Source organism: Chroicocephalus ridibundus, chromosome Z (assembly GCF_963924245.1).
Source record: "Chroicocephalus ridibundus chromosome Z, bChrRid1.1, whole genome shotgun sequence".
Taxonomy (NCBI): Eukaryota; Metazoa; Chordata; class Aves; order Charadriiformes; family Laridae; genus Chroicocephalus; species Chroicocephalus ridibundus.
The window spans coordinates 49,711,763-49,737,811 of NC_086316.1; the positions used below are offsets into that span (position 1 = coordinate 49,711,763).

At 43.0% G+C, this 26,049-nt stretch overlaps 2 protein-coding genes across 2 annotated transcripts; one reads left to right on the top strand and one right to left on the bottom strand.

Moving 5' to 3' along the window:
* Window positions 1–2,336: 2,336 nt before the first annotated feature.
* Window positions 2,337–19,250, bottom strand: ACER2 (alkaline ceramidase 2). The gene is made up of 6 exons (XM_063320317.1): window positions 19,083–19,250; window positions 13,943–14,057; window positions 12,913–13,054; window positions 12,513–12,650; window positions 5,624–5,761; window positions 2,337–4,979 (listed from the first exon to the last, which is right to left on the bottom strand). The coding sequence occupies exons 1-6, from the start codon at window positions 19,188–19,190 to the stop codon at window positions 4,793–4,795; spliced, it is 828 nt and encodes a 275-aa protein (XP_063176387.1). The 5' UTR covers window positions 19,191–19,250; the 3' UTR covers window positions 2,337–4,792.
* Window positions 19,251–19,541: 291 nt separating this feature from the next.
* Window positions 19,542–24,788, top strand: RPS6 (ribosomal protein S6). Its single transcript, XM_063320318.1, has 6 exons — window positions 19,542–19,881; window positions 20,695–20,826; window positions 21,762–21,972; window positions 22,342–22,488; window positions 23,682–23,839; window positions 24,646–24,788. Exons 1-6 carry the CDS (start codon window positions 19,876–19,878, stop codon window positions 24,739–24,741), a joined length of 750 nt encoding a protein of 249 aa, XP_063176388.1. The 5' UTR covers window positions 19,542–19,875; the 3' UTR covers window positions 24,742–24,788.
* Window positions 24,789–26,049: the final 1,261 nt, after the last annotated feature.

Below are 26,049 nucleotides of genomic sequence, written 5' to 3' on the forward strand. Positions count from 1 at the left end.
AATGATGCCTATAGACAGTACCTTGCTCTTAATTGATTTTTATCTGTTTTCTACAATTCAGCAAGCTACCTTTGGATTTTACACCCGTTTTTCAAGGTATTCATTTGTGAACCTTCACAGACTTCAATACCTTCCATGTGGGCACTGCTGAACAATTAAACAGAAGGTGACCCAGGAGAGACTCCCTGCTGAACTCCACTTGACAACTTCTGGTTTTATAATGGACTACCTAGAACAGCTCAGAAGCAGCTATCTAAACAATTTCACACTAATCCACAGATTTTTTTATCAAGCCCAGGTTTTCTAGCACTTTCATAATAATGTCCTGCCAGCCAGTGCTAGAAATCTTACCAGTGTCAAAATATAACAGTGTACTCTTTCTTCTATAGCCACAGGGACAGCAAATACCCTATCACAAAGGAAAACAATAAATTAGGTAGAGGTAGACACAACTTGCACTTGAAAAACTTCTAGTCACCTCCTCAGTATATGCTGGGGGTTTACAAACAGATTTTTATGGTTCCCGAATTCGTGGACACAGAAGTTACCTCCAAACTTCAGTCTTTCTCAGCTTGCACTGTGTTTAACTGACAGCCAGATGTATGGTGATACGAGATTTCCAACTGCCCCTCTTAGGGAAGTTTCTGCCTCATAAGTTTGGAGAAAAAGACAGGTCTGCGTGTGTTATAGCAAAGTTAATTCCTCCATCTCTGGAACAGAAGCGTCTGAAACTCCTTCCGTGTGTAACTGGCACCTTATGCTGCAGCTGGTACAAATCTCAAAGCCCATCCAGAACTTAAGCACTGCTTTGGTTTCCTTCTAGAGTAGGTTCTCTGTTACTTTAACAGCATGATTCTTGAGACAGCTTGTCTCAGAGGCCTGGCTTCTCTACCTGTCCATCCATCTTGCGCAGCTTGTAGGAAATTATCTCTAAAGCTCTTGCATCTGTCAGAATTGGTCAAAATAAGTCAGGAGCTCTGAAGTTATCAGAGAAATGCAGTGGCACAATGATGTTCCCTTTTTTCCACGGGAAACCATGTCAATAATCTCCAGACAGAGCAGGCCGAGTGACAGGATGATATACATGCCAATCCACCATCTGTTTTTGACATCTTGTCAACTACAGACATTAACTGCAAGCAAGTAACGTTCTTGAATTATAGCTATGCTTTCACACAATAGTTATTTCAAGCCAAATCACACTGGCTTATGGGGATCCACACATGTCTCAAACAAGGTATTTTACGTGGAGTGAGAGGAACTGTGGTAGAAGGGAAGCAGGAGGGGAGGGGCAGGTGCAAGGCCATACAGCCATTATCTCCCTCCCTATGTTGGGAGCAGTCTTGGGTAACAAACACTTAAGAGTCACACTTTGTTCTCTCAGACGAACTCACTCTGACACAGTTTTCTGGATTTGTGGAAATACAGGCCACTCATTTCTAGCCATTTCCTGATACTTGTCCCTGTTGATTCATGGGCTTGCAGTTTTCCAGGTATTTGCTCTACTTGCAAAAGATCAGTTTGCTGAGCAAAGTAACACCTATCTCATTAATTAATTAATGGTTTTCTATCTAATGCAGTCTGCCTCCCCCTCTAAGAGTCAGAACTGCTGTTACCTGTGTGAGGAAGAAGTCATCCTTGCTATACTTCAAGGCATTATACTGTCAGCTGCATTTTTCTCCACGAACACAACGTATGAAAAGGCAAACAATATTTATTCCAAATGCAATTTAATGTTGCAAAATATTAAATGCTTTCCACAAACATTCAGTATACAGACTTTAATGGAGATGGAAAAAAAAAAACCCCAACACCACTCCTTACATAATATTTATTGAGTTTTTACTGACTGTGAATTGGACAAGCATTTGCGATCACTGAGAGCTAAACATCCTTTCTTAAATAACCTAAAGTTTAACATTCAAGGAATGAATGGATATCATACGCCAATATACGGGATCTACATTATGCTCAACACAGTATTGCATCCCACTAATTAACCTAAAATACCGATTGAACCTAAGGAACCCACTCACTTCCTGCCAGCAAGGGAAGAAAGCATTCTGGGGCTTTAAAACCTGAGGGTGCATATACATCAATTTAAAATCCAACATTTTACAGCTACTTGTGCGCATGTCTATTCATCTGTATGATCAGGGAGGGCAGTGCACAAACCCCTCTGTATGCCAATCACATACTTCTTTGGGTACTAATGTTATTGTGAAATGGAGCCTTAGTCCAAAGTGCAATCTGTAAAGCTGTGAATCTGGTAAAAACTGCATGTTTTTTTCTTTTTTGAAATAACTGTAGCTTTTGTCAGAACGTATAACTTAATATTAATTTAATGTAAAGTGCAGTAGCTACATCTAAAAGTAGTGAGCTGCTGTTACAGTAGAATATTCACAACCAATTCTACAGTGGAGCTTTGAATAACAGATAGTGATCTTTGTTCACAGAACATCCTATAAAGAGTATAAAGGCTAGAGGTTAGTTAATAAAAATACAGGAGATGATTCTTGGCCTGGACCTGCATTCATTCACCTCTGCAATAGTTGAATGCACTAGTGCCATTTTTTTAAGCTATAAATTACTTCTTTGTGAGCAGTCAGACTGCAGAGCAGAAGACAGCAGTTGACAGCAGGTTGATTAGAGCCCTTTGAGTCAGAGTTGCTTTCAAACAAAATACTCAGTAGAAAGGCTCCAGTGAATTTGAATAGTACATTATGTCTGCAGTTACTAATTTCCCAAGCAATACTGAAAATAAATTATTTACTATAACATAATAATTTAGCAAACAGTATAGAAAAGTCTTACTCAAAGTAGGACCATGTCAGGCATCAGCAAATTTAGCTGGGTTCCAGCCAGCAAACCTGTCTGTGTAAGGATCTTTTCTGTGTAAGGACTTTTAATACCTGAGAAGTGTTTGAAACTCAGCATTTCACAATCAGGAAGAGAGGAAGGAAACAGAAACAACAGCTGTGTTTCAAAGAGTAACAAACATTACTGTATGAATAAACAAGTTTCATACAAAAATTATATGACTGCGTGTCCAAAAACCACATTTCTCCCAGCAGATCTACTTGCAAGTAGTACAAATCTGCATTGTTCCACTGCACAGATTTTGCTGCTTTTATGATGTCAGTCAATCTGACAGTAGACTACTTACCCGCTTTGAAGTTCTCAATAATACAGTCCTATCTCCCACTAACAACTTTGCTTTTAAGTGTAACAGCATACACCTTAGCTCTTGTTTTCTAAGCATAAATTTGAATACAAAAGTTATCTGAAAGGTTTTACAATGCTTGGAAGTTAATTCACCCCAAAGTTCTTGTTAAAAGCCACTTTCCTAAAGATGATACTGTACAGGTACAACATGAGACTTCTTAGCAAAGCACAGAGGAAATGGTATTTCCTGGTCTACTATTAAAAGGAATTATCAGTTATCAATAATGTCTACATCCAAAGCCTTAATCCACTTACAGTTCTGACATAAGGTGGAATGTAAGCAGACCCTATTTTCTGCAAGTCTGGAGCTATTAGCAGCTACAATTGCTAATATTTGAAAAACATGCCTGCACTTTGCATCATTTTTCAAACAGACCTAGCAGAAATTGCTTGCAAGAACCATAGCCATTCCTCAACCTCAAACTCAAAGTACAACCTTAAAACTAAATGGATCTAGACATCCCTTATCTTTACAGAATGGGCTGAAAACAAACAGAAAATTTGAATCTACTATTCTCTCGTAAGAATACAAGATTCAATGTCACATTTCATTACTCACTGAAACCTAAGTCTTCAGCTTGGTTTTTAAGTGGTTATCTACTTTTTTCCCAAGAATAACTAGCAGATCACCAGCCTATTGTTCACGTCACTTTGCAATGCATTGGTGAGAAGTTAACTCAAATTAGACGTACAGCTAGGCACCTATGAGTTTTGATAGTTTAATCACAATGTCAATCCATGCTAACCTGAGCTCTTACTGAAGTTAATGTTCACACTTCTGTGTGAGCTTCAATGCCAAATTCAAGACAAAACGTGTCTGCAGAGGTAGAGAGGCAGCATAGAAACATCCACAGGTCAGTGGAAATACAGAAAAATTGAAAAAAACCTTGAACTCCTAATTAGTTTTAGGGACTGAATCTTCTGTCAGCTATTCTTGCATTTACACTGCCTAACTGCGCTGATTCAGTTACCCAGCTGCAAATACTTTGCACTGGTCTCATGCTGTACTTGGGGAAGCAACCATATATTCCATGATTCAATGTGATGCACAGCCGGACTCCCCGTATTACATGCCAGGCTGGGAGAAGCACGTGCTTCCAGCACACTCTTGTGGCCAGGTGCAGCCACATCAAAATCAGAGCTGAGAGGGACACAGGATGGCATGTAGGCATCTTGGACTGGCTTCTTTCATAAAGAAGGCCTTAAGCCAATTTACAAAAGAAGCAAATCAAGCACCAGAGGTGACTAGCTGCAGAAACATCATTCCTTGATCCTGGTATTTGGAAAGAGCTTTTATCAAGAGAAATGCTACGTTGAAAACACAGTGGAAAACACAGCCAACCACAGACGCTAGTGGTTACTTTAGAGTTCAAGAGCCTCCACCTTCCTGCCTCCTCTCTCCTCTCCATAGAGGGGAAAGAACACACTTGCCTCCTCTTTCTACGACACCTGAAGTGCTGCATATCTTAGGAAGAAGATAAAATACAACCCTATTCATTTATCATTATTTAAATACTGTCTGTGCTGGAATGTAAGTTTAAACTCCATCCCCGTTCCATGGCCAACTTCATGTGATCTTCACAGGTGACTTCTTGTGTGCACAGAGGAGGGTGACATAGGGAACGCCGATGAATGCCCATCTTTCACTGGGCCAGAACTTTATAACAGGGCCCTGCTCAGGGATCTCAGAGGCAGCATCGAAGTAAGCAAAGCAGACGCAGCCCAGGTATGCCGCAAGGCAAATCAAAATGTGCCTGAGAATAAACACACACACACCCCAAAACAGAAGAGAAAAAAATCAGTAACATGACTTCAGTAAAGCAATCAAATATATCACCATACTTTAAAATCATTCTGTCCTTCACTTTCTTCCCCGAGTCCCCCATAGGGTTGCTGTCTGCCCTTTGCATGCAGGCAAAGAATACAGTGAATAAGGAAGACTACAAAACAAGCTTTTTGGCCTCTCTGCACCTGACAGATTTGTGTAGAAATGCTGAGATACAGCACCTTGAATAAGAGAGCACAATTTGCCGGGCAGTAAGAGAACAGGCATCACAGACCTTCACAGCTCCTCCACTTCACCCTCACTTGTTAACAGCAGACATTTAAGCTTTCACAGTCACTGCTTCGGTTCAGCCGTGCTGTGGGATTTTTAGTAATCAGCAGGGCAAGGAATTCAGTTACAATTACTGAACTTAGCATTTGAAGAATGTGATTAGGCCAAAGAGACTCCTAAATCTGCCACCTTGGATAGCATGAGACTTGCTCTGGGCTTATAATCTTACCAGTAATTCTAAGTAGCACTAACCAGAAACACCAACCAGGCAGCGCAGAAGTGTAACGTGGTGAGGACCTATCACATTTGAATCAAACTGTGGTGTTCGTACATAAGACTTACCAAACACAGTGCAAATAGGGGAAGTTAAATGAGGACCAGATCTCACAAAATGCTTTGTCACTGATCCAGCAGAAAAGTGCTAGCATCCACCAAAGACCTGAAAAGAGACCCAGTTTGTACACACGCAGGTTTTCACACCTGAGGAGAAAAACACAAAGAAGTTGTTACAAAACAAAACAAAATTTGCTTTGTAACTGCAGCTTGATGCTTTTTGGCTGTACATATTTTAGGGTAGGATTCATAATGCCAGGCACACACCTTTAAAATGGCTCCACCATAAATGTCGTTAACAGAGGAGCTTTACCTACAGTAAGTATGGCCCTGATGCAAGGCAGTGGTGAGGTGACAAAACCAACCTTTTAATCAGTGGCTGCATTTTGGGTATTGCCTTAAATACCAATGTGCAAATGGTGGGCAAACATCAAAGCATCCCATTATCTAGGGAGGGGTATCTAGGACAACTAGTGATTAGTTACACACGCTGTCTCTTAACAACCAGCCACACAGCAAGTGCTCAAATTTTTTCATATTTGTCACTATATAAACATTAGTAAAAAAAGGAACTGGATTAGGTTGGGTTTTTTTAATTGGTTAGTTGATTTTTCCCCCCTACAATTTAGTATTGTACAGTGTAACAGTTCCAGAGAACTTCTAAGGTAGGACCCTCTACCCAGAAGGCCCAAAGAAGTGTGCTTTAGTAGCTTTAGTAGATGGCACTGACAACCACATCTCAGACATAATTCCTCACGTTGACTAACAAGCAGTTCTCTCCCTCCACAAGAAACCTGACTTGTTCATATAGAGAGAAAAAAAGCACAACACATTTGCTGTGGTCACGTGCAGTGTGGTCTGCAGTTGACCACCACTGAATACAACAGCAGATGTCAGGATACTTGCATAGCGTTACCTGTGTTGTAGGTCTACCACAAGGCTCACGATTTTATTTCCCTATATGAAGCTTTGCTCTTGTCTACCTACACCTGCTAATTTGGGGTTAGGCCTCTTGGTGCCAGTAGATGCAGCTTTGCTGTTACTGATATCTATTAAGCAAAGCTAGACTGGGACATGACCAGCCCTATGTGGCCAAGGGAAGGCATGGCTTAGGTACTCTGCCTTCTGCAAGGACAAAGCTATGATTTGTGATTTTCCCCCTGCCTTTTCTTGTTCTTGTTGTTGTTAAACTCTTGGTGAATTTCCCAGGGATCCAAGAACTGTTTGGTCCTCTTGGACAATTTTTGCTTCAATAAACTGCTCTTCTCAGGTCACTGATATGACCTCCCAAAGCACTCCCAAACCTACTAATCAGATGTCAGATGACAGAATAACATGTTTAAAGTGACTTGTTTGAGCTGCATCTCAAGAGTAAACCAATAAGCCAAATCGCTAGCCAGTATAACAAGGAATAGTCACAGCCTTCATCAGGGTTACAGGCCCCTGTCTTCTCCTTCTACATCCTAGAAGGAAAAAAAAGTCAATGCCAAATGCCCCACAATCCCTTCCTCTGTTCCAAGGTCTTCAAGAGGGGCTCCTCTAATCCACACTCATCTTCTATGTCTTAAACCTTTGCCAAAAAGTTATTGGGAATCTCTCTATGCCTCTTCCTCTCCAGCAGATCACCAACCAACCTTTCTCTCTGCTCCAATCCAGTCACCCCAGTAGACTTGATACCGAATCATCGGTCTTCTTCCAAGCAAATCTTGGGCTCATTCAGTGCATCTGGAAGGTGAGCAATGCCTGGCAAACAGGTCCTTTAAAGGGATGCTTCACCTTGTGACACTCAGAAGCAATTAAAATGTGTGTCCCTGGAGGAAAGAGCTAGAACAGGCAAACATGTCTTTACTGTGTGCACCACAGTAGTATTTATGGTCCCTGATCTTCTTTATACATGACTGTCCTTGACTACTGACTAACACAGTGAAATACAGACCAAAAAGCTCTCTGGTCCTTCTGTCTTCCACACAAAATACTTGTTAGCCTGAAACCTGTTGTTCTCATTTGATACATTTAGAGAGTTCTATTTTTCAATGTTTACCGTTAACTGTCTCCGTCACCAAACATAGCCTACAAGCCATGGGCTACCCTGCATTCACTGTCCCCAAGCTAAAATTTGTCACTACACCTCCCCTACCTGTGAGATGATCTCCAACTACTCAGCTGGAGGAGGACAGGGACCGAGAATAACTCCTGCCTCTCTGTGGTGGAAAAGCAGAACTGCCACTGGTACTGGACCTTTGCTAAGGAAGCCTCACTAAGCATTCAGAAAAATTAAAAACATACAGAGTACTCTGTCCAGGAACACTTTTCTGAATGTATCGGAGGAGCAGCAATATAACTGTCTCTGGTGTACTGCAAGCGGAAGAATCAGTACAGTTTTCCATGTAGGATACTTTTTTCACTCTTGAAATGCTATTTCAGTGGACATTTTAACGGGCATTTGGGATTAAGAAACTCCTAAAGCTGAGCAGAAGGCACCTTTTCAGCTACTGGATTAATGACAGAAAAGGAACCAACTGCCTAATCTTGTTGACAGGGGATTTTTTCCAGTGTCCTTTGGACAAGTTGGTTTTAGGATCTGGCATTTCTTTTTTAAGAGAAAGATGTCACAATGTCACATTCAAAATCACACCTATCTTTCTTATGTAAAAAAGTGCTTCAACTACTGGCTAAACTGTCATCTCCTCCACAAGAAAGGTATCACAATAGTCATTTTCATAACAAAAACACCTACAGGACTGCCACAAAAATTAATACTCCACATAGCATATAAACCAAAATGGCTTTTTTCTTAGGCCTGAATCCTCAAATCCACCAAGACACAGTCAGAGGAGACTGGGCTTGCCCAAGTTGGCTTCAAGATCATCTGTGCTGCTTACTGTAAAAAAAGCTTGTTTCTCTCAGTGTCTTTATGTTTAAAAAGGCTACAAGGAACATAAAGAAAAGAAAGGGTAAGGAGATTTTTGAGTTGTCTATCAAGTTCCAGAGTACAGCTACACAAATTCCTCCTTACACTCTTTTATGAGACAACCCAGTAAGAAATACATCCAAGATTTGGCACAGTTTGATCAGCGAAACTATACTGCTAAAATCCTCTTCATTTTGGAGGATTCATGCTCCTACCAAATGGCTAGACAGCACGGACCTCTTCATAAAAGAAGAGGGAAAATCATTATTGGGGAAAAAACCACTGCTGTATTAAGCATATCGGGCTTGATTCTCTCCCGTTAATGTTAAGGCACATTTACAGTCTTCAGTCAGACACGTAACTGTTTGCTAAACCATGTACCTAAGATACACACATGTATCAATTTTGCACATTTGACAGATAAAACTAGACTGCTACAATGGGTACTAGTGCATTCTGACGGGGAAATGGTGCGTGTATTGACAACATGGAGGCTTTCCTGGACTTGTCTGAAGGACAAACACGCGCAACTGCATCCCATTTAAGATAAGAGGCTTGGCCTCAAACATCCAGCTCCTTTAGTCAGTGATCATGCCTGTCTATATCTGACTGGTTTGAACACCAAGAGGAGAGGACAATTAACCCACATGGTTCAAAGAATTCAAGACTGCAAAGGAAAACTGAAAGCTTACTTGAAGAAACTTTCCCAACACAAGATCAGCCATAGAAATGGTACAGACTGTAATGACAGGTTTGGTCAGTACCACCATCAGGTAGGTATTGCAATTTATTTTTATAAACTTATGACTAGATGCTGCAGGGTATAGTGCAAAAGACTATTCTAAGGCAGAAAGAGTCAAGCACAATGAGCAGAGCACAGCCTGCTGATCTGTGCAATACTCCCGGATTTTCTGTGATCACCCATCACAGAGTCTTCAGTTCCTGCAGTGACTGTCCTTCAGATGGGCTAAGAACACGCTTGCTGAGGAGACAGAGGACTGCAAAGCTTCCTACCTGCCACTGCTTTTACCACAATGAGGAAATGTAATGCAAATACCATGGGGACACTGGCAAGGGACATGAGCCTAACCCATTTCTTTTATTTCTCAATAGACATGGACACTGATCATTTAAATGACCATTGAAACAGAAACTGTCAGCTGAGGGTCTAAAAGAGCTGTTCGCGCTGCTGCGCACAGATCTGTGACATGCTCCGACTCTATTCTGAAGGAAACTGGACCCCACAAAGCTCACATTCCTATCTGCGCCTTTCACCTACACAATGCACAGTGTTCTTGGTTTAACACAAACAGCAATTATTTAAATACCAGAGGTTCTGCAAACACTGGTGTTCCCCAGCTGTCTGCTATCTGAGGGCCTGGGCTGGTGCACACTTCCAGCAGCTTTATCTTCCAAGGTCACGGTACGCCCAACAAAACATACTAGCTTTTGTTCAAACCAGTGCAAGTTGCTGGTTATCAATTAACTGCTTGATTCACTTTGACACAAGTATCTCCCTTTACACCCTAAAGAATATTTCAAACTTTTAACAAGCTTAACCTTTCAAGCAAGCGAATAAGGGACCTGTGAGCAACCTGCAACAATGAAGCAGAGCTCCCCCACAGTGAGATTTCTAGCAGGAGAATCATATATGAATGGATAGACATGAAGCTAGGGGAAACCTCCACTGCTCAGGGCTCCGATGTCCACTGAGCAACAATATTCTAGCATCTATCTGCATATGGAGATAGTTTCATGCCTCATGATGACTCACTAAATCATACTAATTTGATGACATTATAATCTCAATGGTTACTTGGCTTGGACTAGCAAACCAAAGGATCCACATCATTTTTCTTCCCGATATGATCCTCTAGGAGAGCTTTTTTTTTTTTTTTATGAAACATATGAAGGGATATGTTTGGACAAAAATGAGAATAACGTTTTACAATTTATTTGTCTTTCAATACTTCCACAATACTTCCTAGCATACATTCTACCCTACCAGCTCTGCATTTAAGAACATAATGCTCTTTTGTCACAATATTATCTTCTCATCAAGGACAAATGAGAGGCAGAAAATTCTCATTTGAAAACACAGCGGTTCTGATTCACCACAATTCTGCACAAGACTGCTACCAGGCTAGAACAGGAATGACAACAGGGAGTTTTTGTCTAATGCATCACAAACTTCAGCACAGAACATAAGAAACTACTCTGAAAGGTTTGTCTCCGTCCTTCCCCAAATACCTGTTCCACAGATAAATTTCCGCAGCAGACTGCCAGGACTCAGACGTGTAGCCCCCTACTGACTGTGGCAGTAGAAACTGGGAGAATTGCAGGCTTTTCAAATAACGCTTAGATTATTTTTTCTCCTGCAAAAAGGGATGAGATGACTCCTCTCATCTGGGTTTACAAGAATATATCTCATTTAAATCTCCTAGAGATCAGCATAGCTTAAAATAAAACCTTTAATTATTTGCCTTTTGCAGTTCGGAATTCATCAAAAACTATCATAGGTACTACATCATCCCAATGTAAAATTAAGAGGGCCATATATCACTTTAGGTCCCTTTTTAATCACCAATTCAAAAAAAGGTTTATCTGCATCCTTAATTCTCTCTCAAAAAACAGACAGGGAAACTCTATACATTTAATAAGATACGACCTTTCAGAAGGAGTTTTAAAAAGCAAGTGTCCGTACACATACCAATTCCTAGATTTGACGCAATAGTATTCAAACTTAGGAGACACTAACTATTCATCCTTTTAAGTTTCTCAGGCGCTCATCCCTGGAAAACTGATATGTGGAGAGTTCACTTAAATTATTCAGTGCCACAACCAGATCTCCATTTGCCCTGTCAGTACTTCTTCAGTGCTTTCACCAAAATGAGATACCTCCACCAACATTATTCAACTACTGACCTTCTTTGTCTACAATTAACTTACGCGCTGTCTCCCGAGTTTCTTTGACCACAGAAATAAATGCTGCTCAGCCAGATGTCTAATAAGAAAAGACTCATGAACACCTTTACAAAACATTGTTAGCAGAGGCTTCCACTGTATGGAGAAGCAGCAGCAGAACAGGGTAAGGCAGCAAACAGGAGAACCTCTGTGCTAACAGAAGCAGTCAGAATGCAGACTTACTACTGGTCTACTCTTGCTTCTTTTGAGGGACGTTTACATATGCAATATGCAAGAGCCAACATAATTTGTAAAATCCTTCTCAGACACTGGAGAGAAGGAGGAAAGGACAAGTTCTTATGCTGGTACTTGTCTGGTCCTTTCTGCAGCAGGCAGAGAGATGCAGGAAAAAAAAAAAAAAAAGAAAAAAAAAGGCTCTGGACAGCTGCCGGTAAGCTGGTAATCACGGTAAGACTCTTTAAAATGTTATGATCGGTCTCAGGTTCTTCCCTATTTGCATTCTGCTTTTATAGTTTCTAAGGCCCTGATTGACAGCTATGGTCTACAACCTAGTGATTAACTTTATCTTTGCCAGTCTGACTCCATCATATTGTCTATCTCAGAAGACAAAGTGGTGTAAGACTTGCAGTACAACTTTTAGAGCTGGAACATCTTCCATGCATGCTTGGGCCTTGCTCCACATTCCCTCTAGTACCCAAACTGTGACCATGCGATCACCTCACCCTTATGCAGACGATACAGCAGAAATGCTATCACTAGAGTGAAACCCTTGCCCTGATTCCACAATAAACAAACTAATTTGAGTTAGATCAGGTTGCAGCAGGAGTAATGTTGCAAGAAGACAGACAATATCTGACGTAGTATAATGGCATAGGGAAAAAAAATAATCCTTGCCAAAAATGTCTGAGACAGCAGAGCAAGTTTATACCAGATCTGTGCTTGCATGTGGAAGAAGCATTTCTGATCTCCTATCACAAGTACTGAAGCTAGATCTACTGTATCACCACATGATGGTCTAAGGATCTCGGAAGGCAATGCTGCATTCAGGAGAAATGTACTCACCTCTTCAACTCAGCAATGAGCAAAGCTGTGCAGGGAACACCCAGAGTCATTAGCGAGATATTGTTGATGGCAGGCTTAATGAAGGCGAGGCAGGTAGTAACTCCAGACAGGACACCCACAGCAGCTTTAAATCGGCTCCTGAATAAGGGTTTGGGGGGAGAAAAACTGCTTTTAATTCAAAACTTTTAATTACTAAACCCAGAAATCTTAAAAATATTTCAATAACATAAAAAAATTACGGTTTCTCTAGGTGTGTTCAGTAGGTACAATGACAATGTGCATAAAATGGATGTGGCAGTGGCAAGGTTGGATGATAACTCAGTGCTATTACGTGCAGGTTCAGGTGTTAGCACAAGAAGTTTCAAGAAACACGAAAGTGTACATATGATTGTATGATTACCTGTCATTCCGAAAAACTCTGGGCAGGTATCTCCTAGGGAACCACATGGCAAGAGCACACATCAGGACCCAGAGAATAGCCAGCTCATCCAGCATCTGGCCCAGGAAACTGAGGGTGGCATGAAAGTAAACAGATCCAATTCCTGGAAGAATCAACCAAAAGGCAATATGAATAGTTGCAGTATTGTACAGACCAAAACGTACTGCTCATGTTCAGATCTTCATAGCAAATGGTGGATACCATTTGTTCTAGAAAAGGTTAAAAAAAAATAGGAAAACCGGAAAACAAATGCCATTTTTCCCAAGGCAGCAATGCAAAGCAGCACCTCATTAATTACAAAGTACACACATTACAAAAGCACCAGCTAAAGATGATGCCAGTTCCTACTAGAATGTATGTGAAGAAACATCAAGTGGTAAAGTTAAATGTAAAACCAATTAAGAAATAAATGCCAAATGCTGCTTCTCAATTTTCTCAATAGTGCAAGAATAGGTAAGACAAAGATGAAAAGCAGCATCTGATGACTACTCCATTACATAGGTTTACAGGTGGAAAGCGTCACTCTGCCCTACAGGGCTCTAATTATCCCTTTAAGTTTACAGTGCCTCCAGGAATGAAAAAGCTTAAGAATCTCACATCTACAAATACATAAGCCTTTGGGCCTTATCACTACAATGCAAAACGTGTTAGCCTCTTCAGTTGTGCTCGGCACTTTCAGTCTCATTTAAGCAACAACAGAGGAAGAAGGGTCAGTACTGCTGTAGAGTAAGCCCAGACAAACAAAAGAAGTTATGCAAAGGAAGGATAGGAAGGGAACGGAACTAAGGCCACAGTTCCCACCAACCTCAAATTGCAAAAGGAATTTTCCTTTCAGAAACTACGTCTGCTTCAACTTCAAGCAAGTACAAGCAAACTACTCCTTAGACGTCAGGATTGCTTTGTTTTGCAAAACAATCAAGCGCAAGCAGGAAAAACTGATTTCCTCTCTCAGTTTGTGCATGAGCAGGCAAACAGAGACTATCCAACTTACCAACCACAACTAGCAGAGTCCATATTAAATATATTCCACTGTTGAAGCAGGTCGCGTATTGACGGAACAAGCACATACATATGGGTGGTAAAACAAAAAACAAGACGTTGCTTATCTAGGGGGAAAAAAAAAACAGTATCACAAGGACCGAAAATAACCAAATCTTAAATATTCACAGGCTGCCTAAGATATTTATAAAAACGTGTCATCCAGTGAAGCCCCAGCTCAACAAATTACGACACTCAGTTTCTGCCAAACCTGAGCTGTTTTTGCAAAGCATCAACTTGTTTTGTTTAATACCATTAAACTAATAACAGCATAAAAACTTTAAGCAATGTAAAATGTGGCTAGTCACATCTTTAAATTATCTTTCAAGTCTCTTCCCAGAGGAATTTTACTGAGAGTCTGCAAATACTCAAGACTGTTGCAGTTCAGGAAGCCTACATGAATGAGCGGCTGAGGAACAGGACGTCCTGGCAAGTGACCTGTCCTCTCAATGGCTGTCAAGCCTAGCATGGGAAAAGCACTAGAAGTACCGGAACTAGACAGGGCTAGTCAAGCTTTGTAGAAGTCAAGTCACAGAGCAATAGCTATTGTCTGGAAGGTCTGTAATACAAAGCTAAGCTAAAAGAGTTAGAACCCTTTTTGTGCACCATAAAGAGAGCCTGAAGCTGTAAATCCTTTTGCACTTCATTTTTGCCAGCCATGGCACTACAACTGAGCAGTTACAGAAAGACTACTGCTGCTTCACAACAGGACAGGATGAGCTCCCCAGCCTCAGCTTCCTCATGTTCCCCCGCCTAGCCCAAGCACAACAGAAAATCATCCCCAACAAGATTCCCCTAAAACAAATGTAGAAAACAACTCTGGGACTAGAGCACTCCTTTAGGACAGATCTCCTCTTCGCAGAAACTTACAAACTTTTACTGACATTAATGAAAATCTAGTAGAGAAAGGATTCAAGAATGACATGAAGAAGGCATTTGTTCATTCAGCTACTGCTGTTCACCAGTCAACACAGTCTGAGAACAGAGCTTACGATGATTAAAATGGACACAACTCATTTAACATTTGCAAGGTTCATCAAAACATACTCTTAGGCTGGCATTCAAAATGACAATAATTATAGAAGCGGTTTCTCAGCACCATCTGCTTCATGCCTTCCCTCACACCAAAGGTACATCCTCACAGACAAGCTACGCTTCCTTCCAAAGCCCTGGCTTTTAGGTTTCATTAAAATACTTAGAAAGAGCCACCACCCACACAGTTTATAGCTTCAGATAGTATGCAAATTTCTGCCATCACCACCCTGGTAACAGCACACAGCCCAAGCAAAAACTTGCTAACGCAGAGGGCTTCTTGCAGTCAGGCCATAACACCGACCGGTCACTCTAGGGAAAGGTGCCAGAGAGCCACCTCCCGCTGGACTGCCCTTTCTGAACCAACCTAAGGGCTGAATCCCTTCACCACTTACCAGCTCCTACCATGTGTTTTGCTACACAGGAAGGCAGCCTTGTAAACCAGATGTGAAAAACCTGTGTAGGCACCAACTGATGAGCAGTTCCATAGACCACGCACCTTTTCAGTAGGAATAAAAGGACTCTTCTGGAAATCCTACACCGCACCAAGGTGGCAAATTTTGCCTTTGTTGTTCACAAATTAAGATGATTTTAACTCCCTGATATCAGCCTGGATCCATATGAGGACCACTGCAGCTATTAAGATCACCCTTCACAAGCGAGGCACCTATCCATTTGACTCTGGTTTCAGAAAGTATGTTGCACATGCAATTTTTTACACAATACACAATTAGCCTGCATGGTTTGATAATCATGTACAATTCAAATGCAGATACAGTTAAGATTAGTGCAAAAAGAAATAACAGGAGTACAGAGAATTTCCTTGGGATCTGCAAAAGGCAACGACTAAAAATTACAGTTCTGGAAAAGGTAAGCAGCCCATCAATAACAGTCCATCCTCTGCCTTCATACGACCTTTAGTTTTAATTTCCAGCTACTTAATTGTATGAAAGGAATATAGGATATGGACCACTGAGTAAACGCCAAAGACTTGCTCAGATCATGACCATCACTCCCAACTGGCCACAGTCCTGACAGAGGATGTTTCCTGCAGTCCTACCAAAGCTCAAGTACTCTTTACTGCATACTGTAGCATTCAACCACCACAGCAACACTAATTGCACCACCTCTTTTGGAGGAGGAAAAAAAATGGACTAAGTAGCTCTCGGTGAGTTCAGAGAGCTTGTATCTTCTACATCTTGATCCATGAGCATGGCACTCATATGCACTAACAGACCTTTGTAGTAAAAAAGAGGATGTAGAGAGATACCAGCAGTCTCTCACACTCTTAACAGTATTTTATAGCTTTTTAAAACTTTTATCTCCATGTCACTAGGGAACAAAAGAAGAATAAAAGCACTGACAATTCCCTCTTTAAAAGTAAATTTGTCAAGAAATATGTGTTACATGCACAACTGAACGCAACATACCGAACAGCAAAGTACTGACTTTACTAGCAACAGAAAAAAAAAAATTACTGGTTTTAGGTGTTTAAAACAAAAACAACAGCTTTTTTTGTAAACACCACTGCACAGGGTAAATTCTTTTGATCGTGTGGAGGCATTTGTTTATGTTCTGGAGTAGGGTTACACTGCACCAGGACACATTACTTCATTAATTTCAGAAAAAAAAAACCAAACAAACACCAAAAAACACCAAAACCAAAGAAAAAGCTAGTTTTACTGTAACTATTCTTTCAACGTGAGTTACAAAGTGTTTCATGGCCTCTTTACTGAAAGCATGGAAGACCTGAATGCAAAATCACATCAGTCTACCTCACGTAGACCTGAATGCAAAATCACATCAGTCTACCTCACGTTTTAAAAAATTAGTGTAATCAGTTTGTGCAAAACCTCTGAAAAGATATTCTCCTACCGATTTAATCCCTTTGAGCGCTTTGGCTTGCTTTTTAACTAAATCAAGTTGAATTTACGCATAACAGATGAAGATTGAATCCCACCAGAATAAATAAATGAATTTTTAAAAATACATTTCAGATAAGCCGTTCCAGTTTTGTGCTTACATGAATATTGCGTGAGACCTCAACTACAACTCTGACCTCAACTGTGACAGCTTAAAACGCAGATTAGCAAGGTTTTAATCTACAGTTTAAAGACCCAGATACCAGATTCAGGTCTGCTGAAACTTCAAGAGGGTTTTTCGTCTTCCTGAAACTTCAAGAGTGTTTGAGTCAGAACTGAGCCATCTTAGAAGGAATAAGATTTAGACTCCACTTAAGGTGCCTGTTAGACTAGGGGTAAAATTTCCCAACTCTCCTGTGAGCATCTGGCTTTTTGGGGACACAGTTGTACAACCCCATCAACCCACTGTGAGTCACTATTTTAATTTTCAGGAGTTGCTAGCACAAGTCAAACCCTTACAATGATTTGTTACCAGTGAAGAGAGGCTAAACACAACTACCCTCAACACTGCCTCTTTTTTCCTCCCTTTTCGGTGTACAGATGACTGATTTGTACACAGCTACTGCAATACAGTGAGCGTTGGGGCAAACATTTTGCTGTGTCTCTCTGTTTACCTGTCTGGAACCTCAGTTATTCATCTGGACATACTTGCAGCTCCCAGCATTTTGCAATCTCCTGACTGCACAGCTGATCATCTCAGCACAGTCAGAAGGACACTCATCCCCCTGCATAGCTGCCTCCAAAACACACTTGCTATCTTCAAGAAACTTGTTTATCCTGACCTTTTCCTCCCTTTGTTTTTGATTCTTGCACAGTGACATCGGACACAGACAAAGCAGACAGTTTCACACACACACCCTCAAAGTTCTCCAATGGCACTGACCGGCCACTACCCAGATGACTTTGGCAGCAAACTACAAGAAAAAACAACAGGTTAGCAAAGTACATGTGCCACGGAATTACTTGCTCCATCTGTGCAGCACTCCCCATGATACACATTCCAGCGAGTAAAGCCAGACACCTACTTCTTTCTTCCACTAGATGTTAGCAGTCAAAGAAATACAGCTTGAAAGGGAAAGACCATTTTAAAGCACAAAAAGAGGCAAAGCAGAAGCGCCAGCTCCTCATTCGTGCACACATCACCTGCTATAGAACCGAAAATAGGCAGGGCATTTGCAGGGTTCACTCCCAGATATGTGTTTTTAATGGAAAGGCAAACTACCAAGAAACAGTATCTCACTCTGGTGGATCTATTTGTCACTGCAATTCTTTACATCAACAGGATGTAAGGAGCATCGCTCCCCTTCCAAGATGCATGGCACTGGTCAGTCTGGCTTTGTTGCTGGGCCTATGTTTTCACAGGTTCTCTCCAACAGCTGAGAGGTATTGGGATGGCACAAGAGGACTCAGGGGTGAATCACGGTTTACTGGAAGGAAGCAATAATTTTGTTAGTCCTCTTCCCTCTCTTTCCTTACTTCAGCTACTTTCTTTGTTTAAGAAAGACTCAGTTTAAGACCTCTTCTTCTCCCAAAAGGACATTGCTGACTTCATCCTGCAACCTCAAGGCAAATTGTTCTTGACAGCTTTGCTTTCTTGGAGCCAAACCTAGCTGGATGAAACCCAGTTTCGCCTCCAAAGACTAAGGGTTTTTTTTTCTTGATCCATCACCACCTTGCGTGCCTGACAAGTGGCTGACACCTGTGCAAGCGGGTACCGGATGCAGGCAACCCAGCACCAAAAGTTCCACAAGGCTCGATGCAGCCGAGGAGGGGGCCTGCTGCGTGCTATTTACTGAACAGCTCGTCACGAGCCCTCCCTAAGCCTCCCCATTCTACACCTACGACACCAAACCGCTCATTTTTCTTTAATTTTAGGCGTACTGGGGACTGGAGAAGGAAGAAGCGGGCAGCCACAGAAGGGCATTCTACAATCCCATGAAAACCCTGTGTGAGACGGACCCGGCAGGCGGCAGCAGCCCCCGGGGCTCCCGCGGGACCACCCGCCGGCCGGGCCCCCCACCGCCCGCCCGCCGCTCCCCAGCCGGGGCCACCGCCGTCCACCACCCCCCGCCCGGAGAGTGCCTGCGGGGCCGCCCCACCGTCTCCTCCCCGGCAGCCGCCGCCGCCGCCGCCACGCACCGTGTTGTAGAACTCGGCGATGGCGGGGACGATGGTGTAGTTGTCCTCGCACCAGTCCACCTCCGAGCTGCCGGCCCGCAGCTGGTCCCACCACAGCAGCGCGCCCATGGCGCCCGCACGGCCGCCAGCCTCCCGCCGCGCCTCGGGCCTGAGTGAGGGGCGGGGCGGGGCTGGAGCGGGGCGGGGCGGCCCCTCGCCCGCCCCGCCTCGCCGGGGACCGCCCCGCCGCCCGCCCGGCGAGTCGGGGAGGGTGAGAGGGCATCCGCCGGGGCCGGGCTGCACCCCCGCGGGGACCCCTGCCAGCCCGGCTCCCCGCCTTGTCCTACACCGCTGACAGCGGCGCACATGTCAGTGGCGTCCCCTGTGGCAGCCGTCGATGCTGGCGGTTGGTGGGCTGCTGGCCCGGTCAGGCTCTGAAACGCTACTGCCCTTAAATCAAACAGCACTTTCTTAACGCGAGCAAAATTGGAAGGAACAGTCCCCCCCCGCACCCCGGCCTGCGCCTGCCGCGACGCCCGGCCCCCGGGCGGCCGCCGCCGGTCACGGCAGCGAGCGGCGCGGAGGAACTCTTTTCTGGAGTCGCAGCACAGGCGGCGATGGCGCGTACCCTGCCGCCTGCCCGCGGGAGCCACCACCCCGGCCACGCCCCTCGGCTGGAGCAGCCCCGCTCGCCATTGGGTGGCCGCCGTCGCGCGGGGGACGGGCCGCGCCGCTCTCGCGAGAGTTGGCGCGTGTATGTGGGGACTGCGGGCGGAAGTGCGGCCTTTTCCTGCGGCGGCACGGCTCGGCGAGGATGAAGGTGGGGTGGCGCGGGGGGACGCGGCCGCGCACGGGGAGGTTCGGCTTCCCCCGCCACAAATGGCTCCGGCGCGGCGTGCGGGGCCGCTGGCGGGGGACGATGGTCCTTGGCGGCGGGGCCGGAGCGCCTCGGTGTGGCGGATGGGAGCGGATTGTTGCTGGGGCGACATGTCGGCCGCGCGGGCCCGGTTCCCTCAGTGGAGCCTCTCCTGGCGCCCGGCCGTGGGGCTGCGTGTTCTGGGAGCGGCCATTTCTCCGCTTCGGTCTTTTCACGGTGTGAGCCCCGCGCAGTTGGCAGCGAGGCCTAACAGGGAGGCACCGTGCGCGCTAGAGCTGGGCCTGTGCCGATGCCTGCCTGTGCTCGAGAGGGAAGTGCCGTGAGGCGCCAGCGAGGCTCTGGGCTCTGACCCGGCCGCCGAGAAGCACAAGCAATCACGGACGGCAAGTGTCGCTCCCCTCAGGTTGCTTGTGCGATTTTCCGGTGCAGCGTGTCCTGCGAAGGGCTCGCAGAAGGAGAGGGAACGGGTTTCTGGTGCCCTCACCTTGGCTTGCTGGATTGCAGACTGTTTGAAGGTTATCAAGCGGCAGCTGTGGTACAGGCAGTTCTCTGTGTAACTGAGTGAGCCCAGTGCGGCCAAGGACAGGCCTGCCTGGCTCTCTGAGCATGGCAGGTTATGACTCGTAAGCATTCATGTGAGCAGATGGGGAATTTCAGCTTTGAAATGCTAAGATGAAAGCAGCAGATAAACGGTAATTTTTTGTTAAAATGCTATATGAGAAGTTTCAACTAAATCCAATGTTTTTGTTCCATTAGCTGAACATCTCTTTCCCAGCCACTGGCTGCCAGAAACTCATTGAAGTGGATGATGAGCGCAAGCTGAGAACATTCTATGAGAAACGGATGGCCACGGAGGTTGCGGCTGATGCTCTTGGTGAGGAGTGGAAGGTAAGAAGTGTAGAAGGATGTATCAGAGCTGTATTTGAGGAGCTTAAAAGTACAAAATTTCTTCAGTGTGCAGTTGTCACACCAGAGTGTTTGTATGGTGTACATTTAGCAGGTATGTTGAAAGTTTCTTTTGCTGTATATACTGAATTCGGTGATTAGGCTAGCCTGTTCTGCTACTTTGATTTATTGAAGTTTTTTGGTTGTGTTTTTTTTTTAAAGCCTTGTGTTCAGAATTTCTTACTGTTCTCTGCAGTATTTTTTTCACTTGAGTGCTATCTTAGAATTCAGGAGAAATTAAATCCATATTGTAAAACTGCTGATCCCTTCTTTACTGAACAAGTTGAAAATTTCCTTCATTGTGTTTAAACTGCTACTAGTGCGTGAGGAGAATGCATGTTGTGCCTGGTGGATGGGCTTGGAATAGTTGAGTGTTAATATGGATGGTCGAACTGAATTTGGGCAAGTTGATCTTTTCTACTGCCACCTCCACAAGGAAGGCAAAAGCTTTACTTTTCTCTTTGTTTTTATCCATATATCCCTATTACAGATGCTTTTGTGTTGTATGCAGATTTCCAGTTTGAGATGATAACAGGCTTTGGTTAGGTTTAGGATTAAAGAAAAGCTAGACAATAATGGACAAAATTCAGTTTGCTGTAGCTTGAACAAAACTTTGAATTGGTAGGAATTTAATTTTTAAATATATATTTGAAGATAAGTAGAATAATTGTAAATCTTGGTATGCAGATCTATTTTTCACATCTGTTAAGTAAAATTCCTGAACGATTGGTGTTTGCATCGGTGGTAACAGTGACTTCTCGTGAATCATGGGTGCAGTGCCCCGTTGTTTTGAACAGTGTGTGATGATTCCCACTGTTTCTCCTTGAAGTAATAGAGATGTGTGAGCAACTAAGAAGTGTATTTCTGTGTTTTTGTAGGGCTATGTTGTCCGCATCAGTGGTGGCAATGACAAACAAGGCTTCCCCATGAAGCAAGGTGTCCTGACTCATGGACGTGTCCGCCTTTTGCTCAGCAAGGGCCACTCCTGCTATCGCCCCAGAAGAACTGGAGAGAGAAAACGCAAATCTGTTCGTGGTTGCATCGTTGATGCCAACTTGAGTGTTCTGAACTTGGTCATAGTGAAGAAGGGTAAGTCTCTGGGTGAAGCAAGCAATAGGTAGAAGTAGGCATCTGCAAGCAGCCTGCTTGCTAGTGGCTGAGAAGTTACGTAGAATGCAAAATCCCAACTTCAGAGTGTGAATGTGTTTTGAAGTTCCCTCTGAGCATTACATTCTTTAAAACTGGTCACTGAAACACTTCTGTTGCTGCCAGAAATCTGATCACATTAAATGATGAAAGTGTAGCTGGGGGTGGTGCTATTGGCCTGTGAACCCCAAGGATTATCTAGTATTACCTTGAATTTGTATGCATTTTAAATTTATGACTGAAATTCATTAACGAGGCAGGTGTTCAGTAGATGCAGGATTAACTGGCATGTTTAAATTTATATTCTCACAGGTGAAAAGGATATTCCTGGGCTGACAGACACAACTGTGCCCCGTCGTCTTGGTCCCAAGAGGGCTAGCAGAATCCGCAAGCTGTTCAACCTGTCTAAGGAGGATGATGTTCGTCAGTATGTTGTGAGGAAGCCTCTGAACAAAGAGGGTAAGAACTCAAATTTTACAGCTCTTTGGTTTCATGTAATTATCAGGAAAGAGGTGTCCAGCCTACTGCAGTGAACGAAGCATACTATAGCAGTAGATCAGCAGTTGCCTGTCTAATTTATGCTTTGTCAGTTGTAATTTACGGATAAAAAGTGGAGTTTTCCTGGTTGTCCCACTTCTTGTACCTCTCTCTTCGCTTTCCATCTGCTTTGGCACAGTTTGTTTTTAAAAGTTTGGTAGAATCTGGAGTAATATTTACTAGAGGTTCTAAGAATAATCCAGAAATAATTAATAAAAGGTTAAATATGAGGTGGAATGTTTTTGAAACATTTTTATGAGGCGGAGGGAAAAAAAGCAGTATATAGAGAAGATACCAAGATTTTTCTCCATTGCTTATGCCAGTCTTGGAATTGAGCTTTTATTGGGAGGGCACTGTTTTGCTTACCACCTGTCTGTAGCAGTGTAAGGTTTTAGTTTTGCGTTCTTTTGTGTTTGATCAGGGAACAGAAGGGGGGGAATTTTTAGCAGAAAGGACATGATAAAGCTTGGGTGCTGTGAAAGCTTTTTGGGTAAAAGACTGCTTTTTTTTCTGCATCATAGGAACTGTTCTGTCTGTTAAGGAATGTTATCCTGGTGGACAACAGGCTGTTGCTTGTGACTACTGAAGTCAGGCAGGATTGAGTAGTGAAATTCTGCAGATGCGTCTGGTGTTGTGTTTTGTTTCCTCATTATGGGCTGTGTAGATGTGGTTTTGGGAGATGCACGTGTTAAGCCTATGTAGAATTGCAAGAACTTTTTAACATTGAGAACGTAATAGCTTGTTCTGAAAGCTAGGTGATGTGTTTCCATATTCTTTAAAATGTTTTAAGTCTAGGGGGTGTGATTTAAGACAGGCCGGTTGAGAAGCTAGGAGTTTTCCACAAGCAGGGAGTTAGAGGTGCATTACACTTAATTGCTACTGAATCATGAACAGTAAGACTTATTTTGTTAATGCTACATCTGATAGCACTTGATATTTTTTCCTGAAAATCATTCAAGAAGTTGAAGTCAGTATGAGTTGTTATAATGTGTAATATGCTGAATAGTGTTACATTAACAGTAAATGGAACTTACTCTTTTAAGTTTGCTAGATGGGGCCTGAGGCCTCTTTGGAAGATAATCTGCCACTTCTGCTGAGTCATAATGCTTTTTTAGGCAAGAAACCCAGAACCAAGGCTCCTAAGATCCAGCGACTAGTGACTCCTCGAGTTCTGCAACATAAGCGCAGGCGTATTGCTCTGAAGAAGCAGCGCACCCAAAAGAATAAGGAGGAAGCAGCAGAATATGCGAAACTCTTGGCCAAGAGAATGAAGGTGCGTTTGCCCTTATAACTCGGCTATATAGAATACCTCATACCCCAGAATCAAGGGATTTGATAAACCTTACTGTATATAAGAGCTGCTCTGTACCTAGGTCATTTTGAATAGGAATGCCTGAATGTGAGTATAAACATTGCTGGTCAAATGTTTTTGTGAGTGTTTCTATCCATTTTTGCCAGTCCTAGAATAGTAGAAATTAACCAGACCAATTAATTTAACGGAGAGATGATTTTGAAGAAAACAGTGAACAGCTACGGCCTGTAAAGTTAAACTTTGCAGTAACAATTTCGGTTCAAATGAATTCCAGTTTAACTCAAATGCCCAAGCATTTGAGTGAGTGTGTAGAGAAACGGGATCCAGCATTTGACCTGGATTAAGATAATGTGGCTAGAAGCTTTTTGTTTGGATGAGTTTGCTCTTGCAGCTAAAACAGCAGTGACTGCCAAAGCAGTACTTCTGGAATATTTGGCACAATACTTGAGTGTTTCATGATTTCCAGATGGAAACTGAGAGTAGGTCAGCCTCTAGTATGTTGTGAGCTCTGTATTATTATTTTTACTGTAATTTCTAACACTCGTCCATATTGTTTAAAGACATAGGTCTGTATGGGTTTGGATACTTCTAGAATTCTTCTGATCTGTAAAGGAGGGAAGCTGTGGTTTGCTCTGTTGGCTTAACAAATCTGTTCTGTTAGCTTTCTTCAAGTTGCTTTTTCTGTAGTTTGTTCCTATGTGGATCTTTTGAAGTGTTTGATTATGTGTAACATCTCAGTGCTTACTTCATGCTGCTTTGCTTTTCAGGAAGCCAAGGAGAAACGCCAGGAGCAGATCGCAAAGAGACGCCGGCTTTCTTCATTGAGAGCTTCTACATCTAAGTCTGAGTCAAGTCAGAAGTAAAGATGTACATGATGCTAAAAATAAACACTTTTTGTGGCTAACTTTCAGTATGAGACTTTCCAGTGCGTATTGTTACTGGCCATCTCTTAAATAGTGGTCTGCATGATGCAGTTAGTCTAGACTAAACTGGATCCACAAACCTTGGTCTTGATTCACATCCCCTTTGAGAACTTGTAGTATATATTCATGTCTTCAGTGAGAAGTTCCTATTTATAATAACCTTTTGCATGCGTGTTGATTTTTCTGCAAATAGGATTTACCTTTAACAGGATAATCCTGTGTGATGGTTCAGCAGTGTCCCCAGGAGCTAAACTTAAGCTAATCTTCAGGAGCTCTGGGCAGAACTCACTTGGTACTCTTCAGTGGTTTGTTTGGGTTGTGGGTACAGGATAGTGTTTCCAGATGAGGAATCACATTGCTTGCTTTTGGTACTGAGTGTAAGAAAGATTGGTAAAACATAAAAGCCTTCAGCTGATTCTTGGCAGAATTAAGTGCAATTAAGTCAGTTGCTGGGACAGGCTCCCCAGGGGAGTGGTCACAGCACCAAGCCTGTTAGTGCAAGCTGTGTCTGGAGGATGTTTAGTCTTATGGTTTAGTTATTGGTAGTCCTGCCGGGAGCAGGGAGTTGGATGCGATCGTCTTCACGGGTCCCTTCCAAATTGAGATACTGTGTGATTCTGTAAGTATTTTGGCATTCTGCTCTTCAAATTAGTACTGAATACTGAGCATGAGGTAAGCCAGCCATTAAAAGGTTTGACACAGAAATTTCAGTCAAGGATAGAAGACTTCATGGTAGCCCTTACCTATTCAGACTGCGCAGATCTAGCAACAGGTAGGGGTGATGGGAATTCTGCTCTGACTTAAGAGTTAGTGTTAAGCGTTGGAGTTTTAGAATGGTCTGTGGTTAAATAGATTGTCTTGGTCGTTCTTAAAATAGTAATCAGGATACACCTCAAGTTTTTGTTGAGATGGATGCTTCTATTTCCAGTATGGAAATATGAATACATTAAGCTTTATCACAAACTTTGAAATTAAAAAGCTTTTTTTCCGCTTCCTTTGTGAAGGGCAAGGCTATTTAATTCAGGGCCCCACCTGACTGTCTAGAAGCAACTTTTTTAATACATGGAATGTGGAATCTATACCCTACAAAGTTGCAGAACACATGACTTGTGACAAATTGCCATCTTTTAACTTTTGGGTTGTAATTGCCATCTTTTAACTTTTGGGTTGTATGACAGTGAAGGGATACTGATCTCTGACAAGGGTAGGATTCGCCACGAAGCGCAGTTGTGCAGTAGAAGCCTCAGA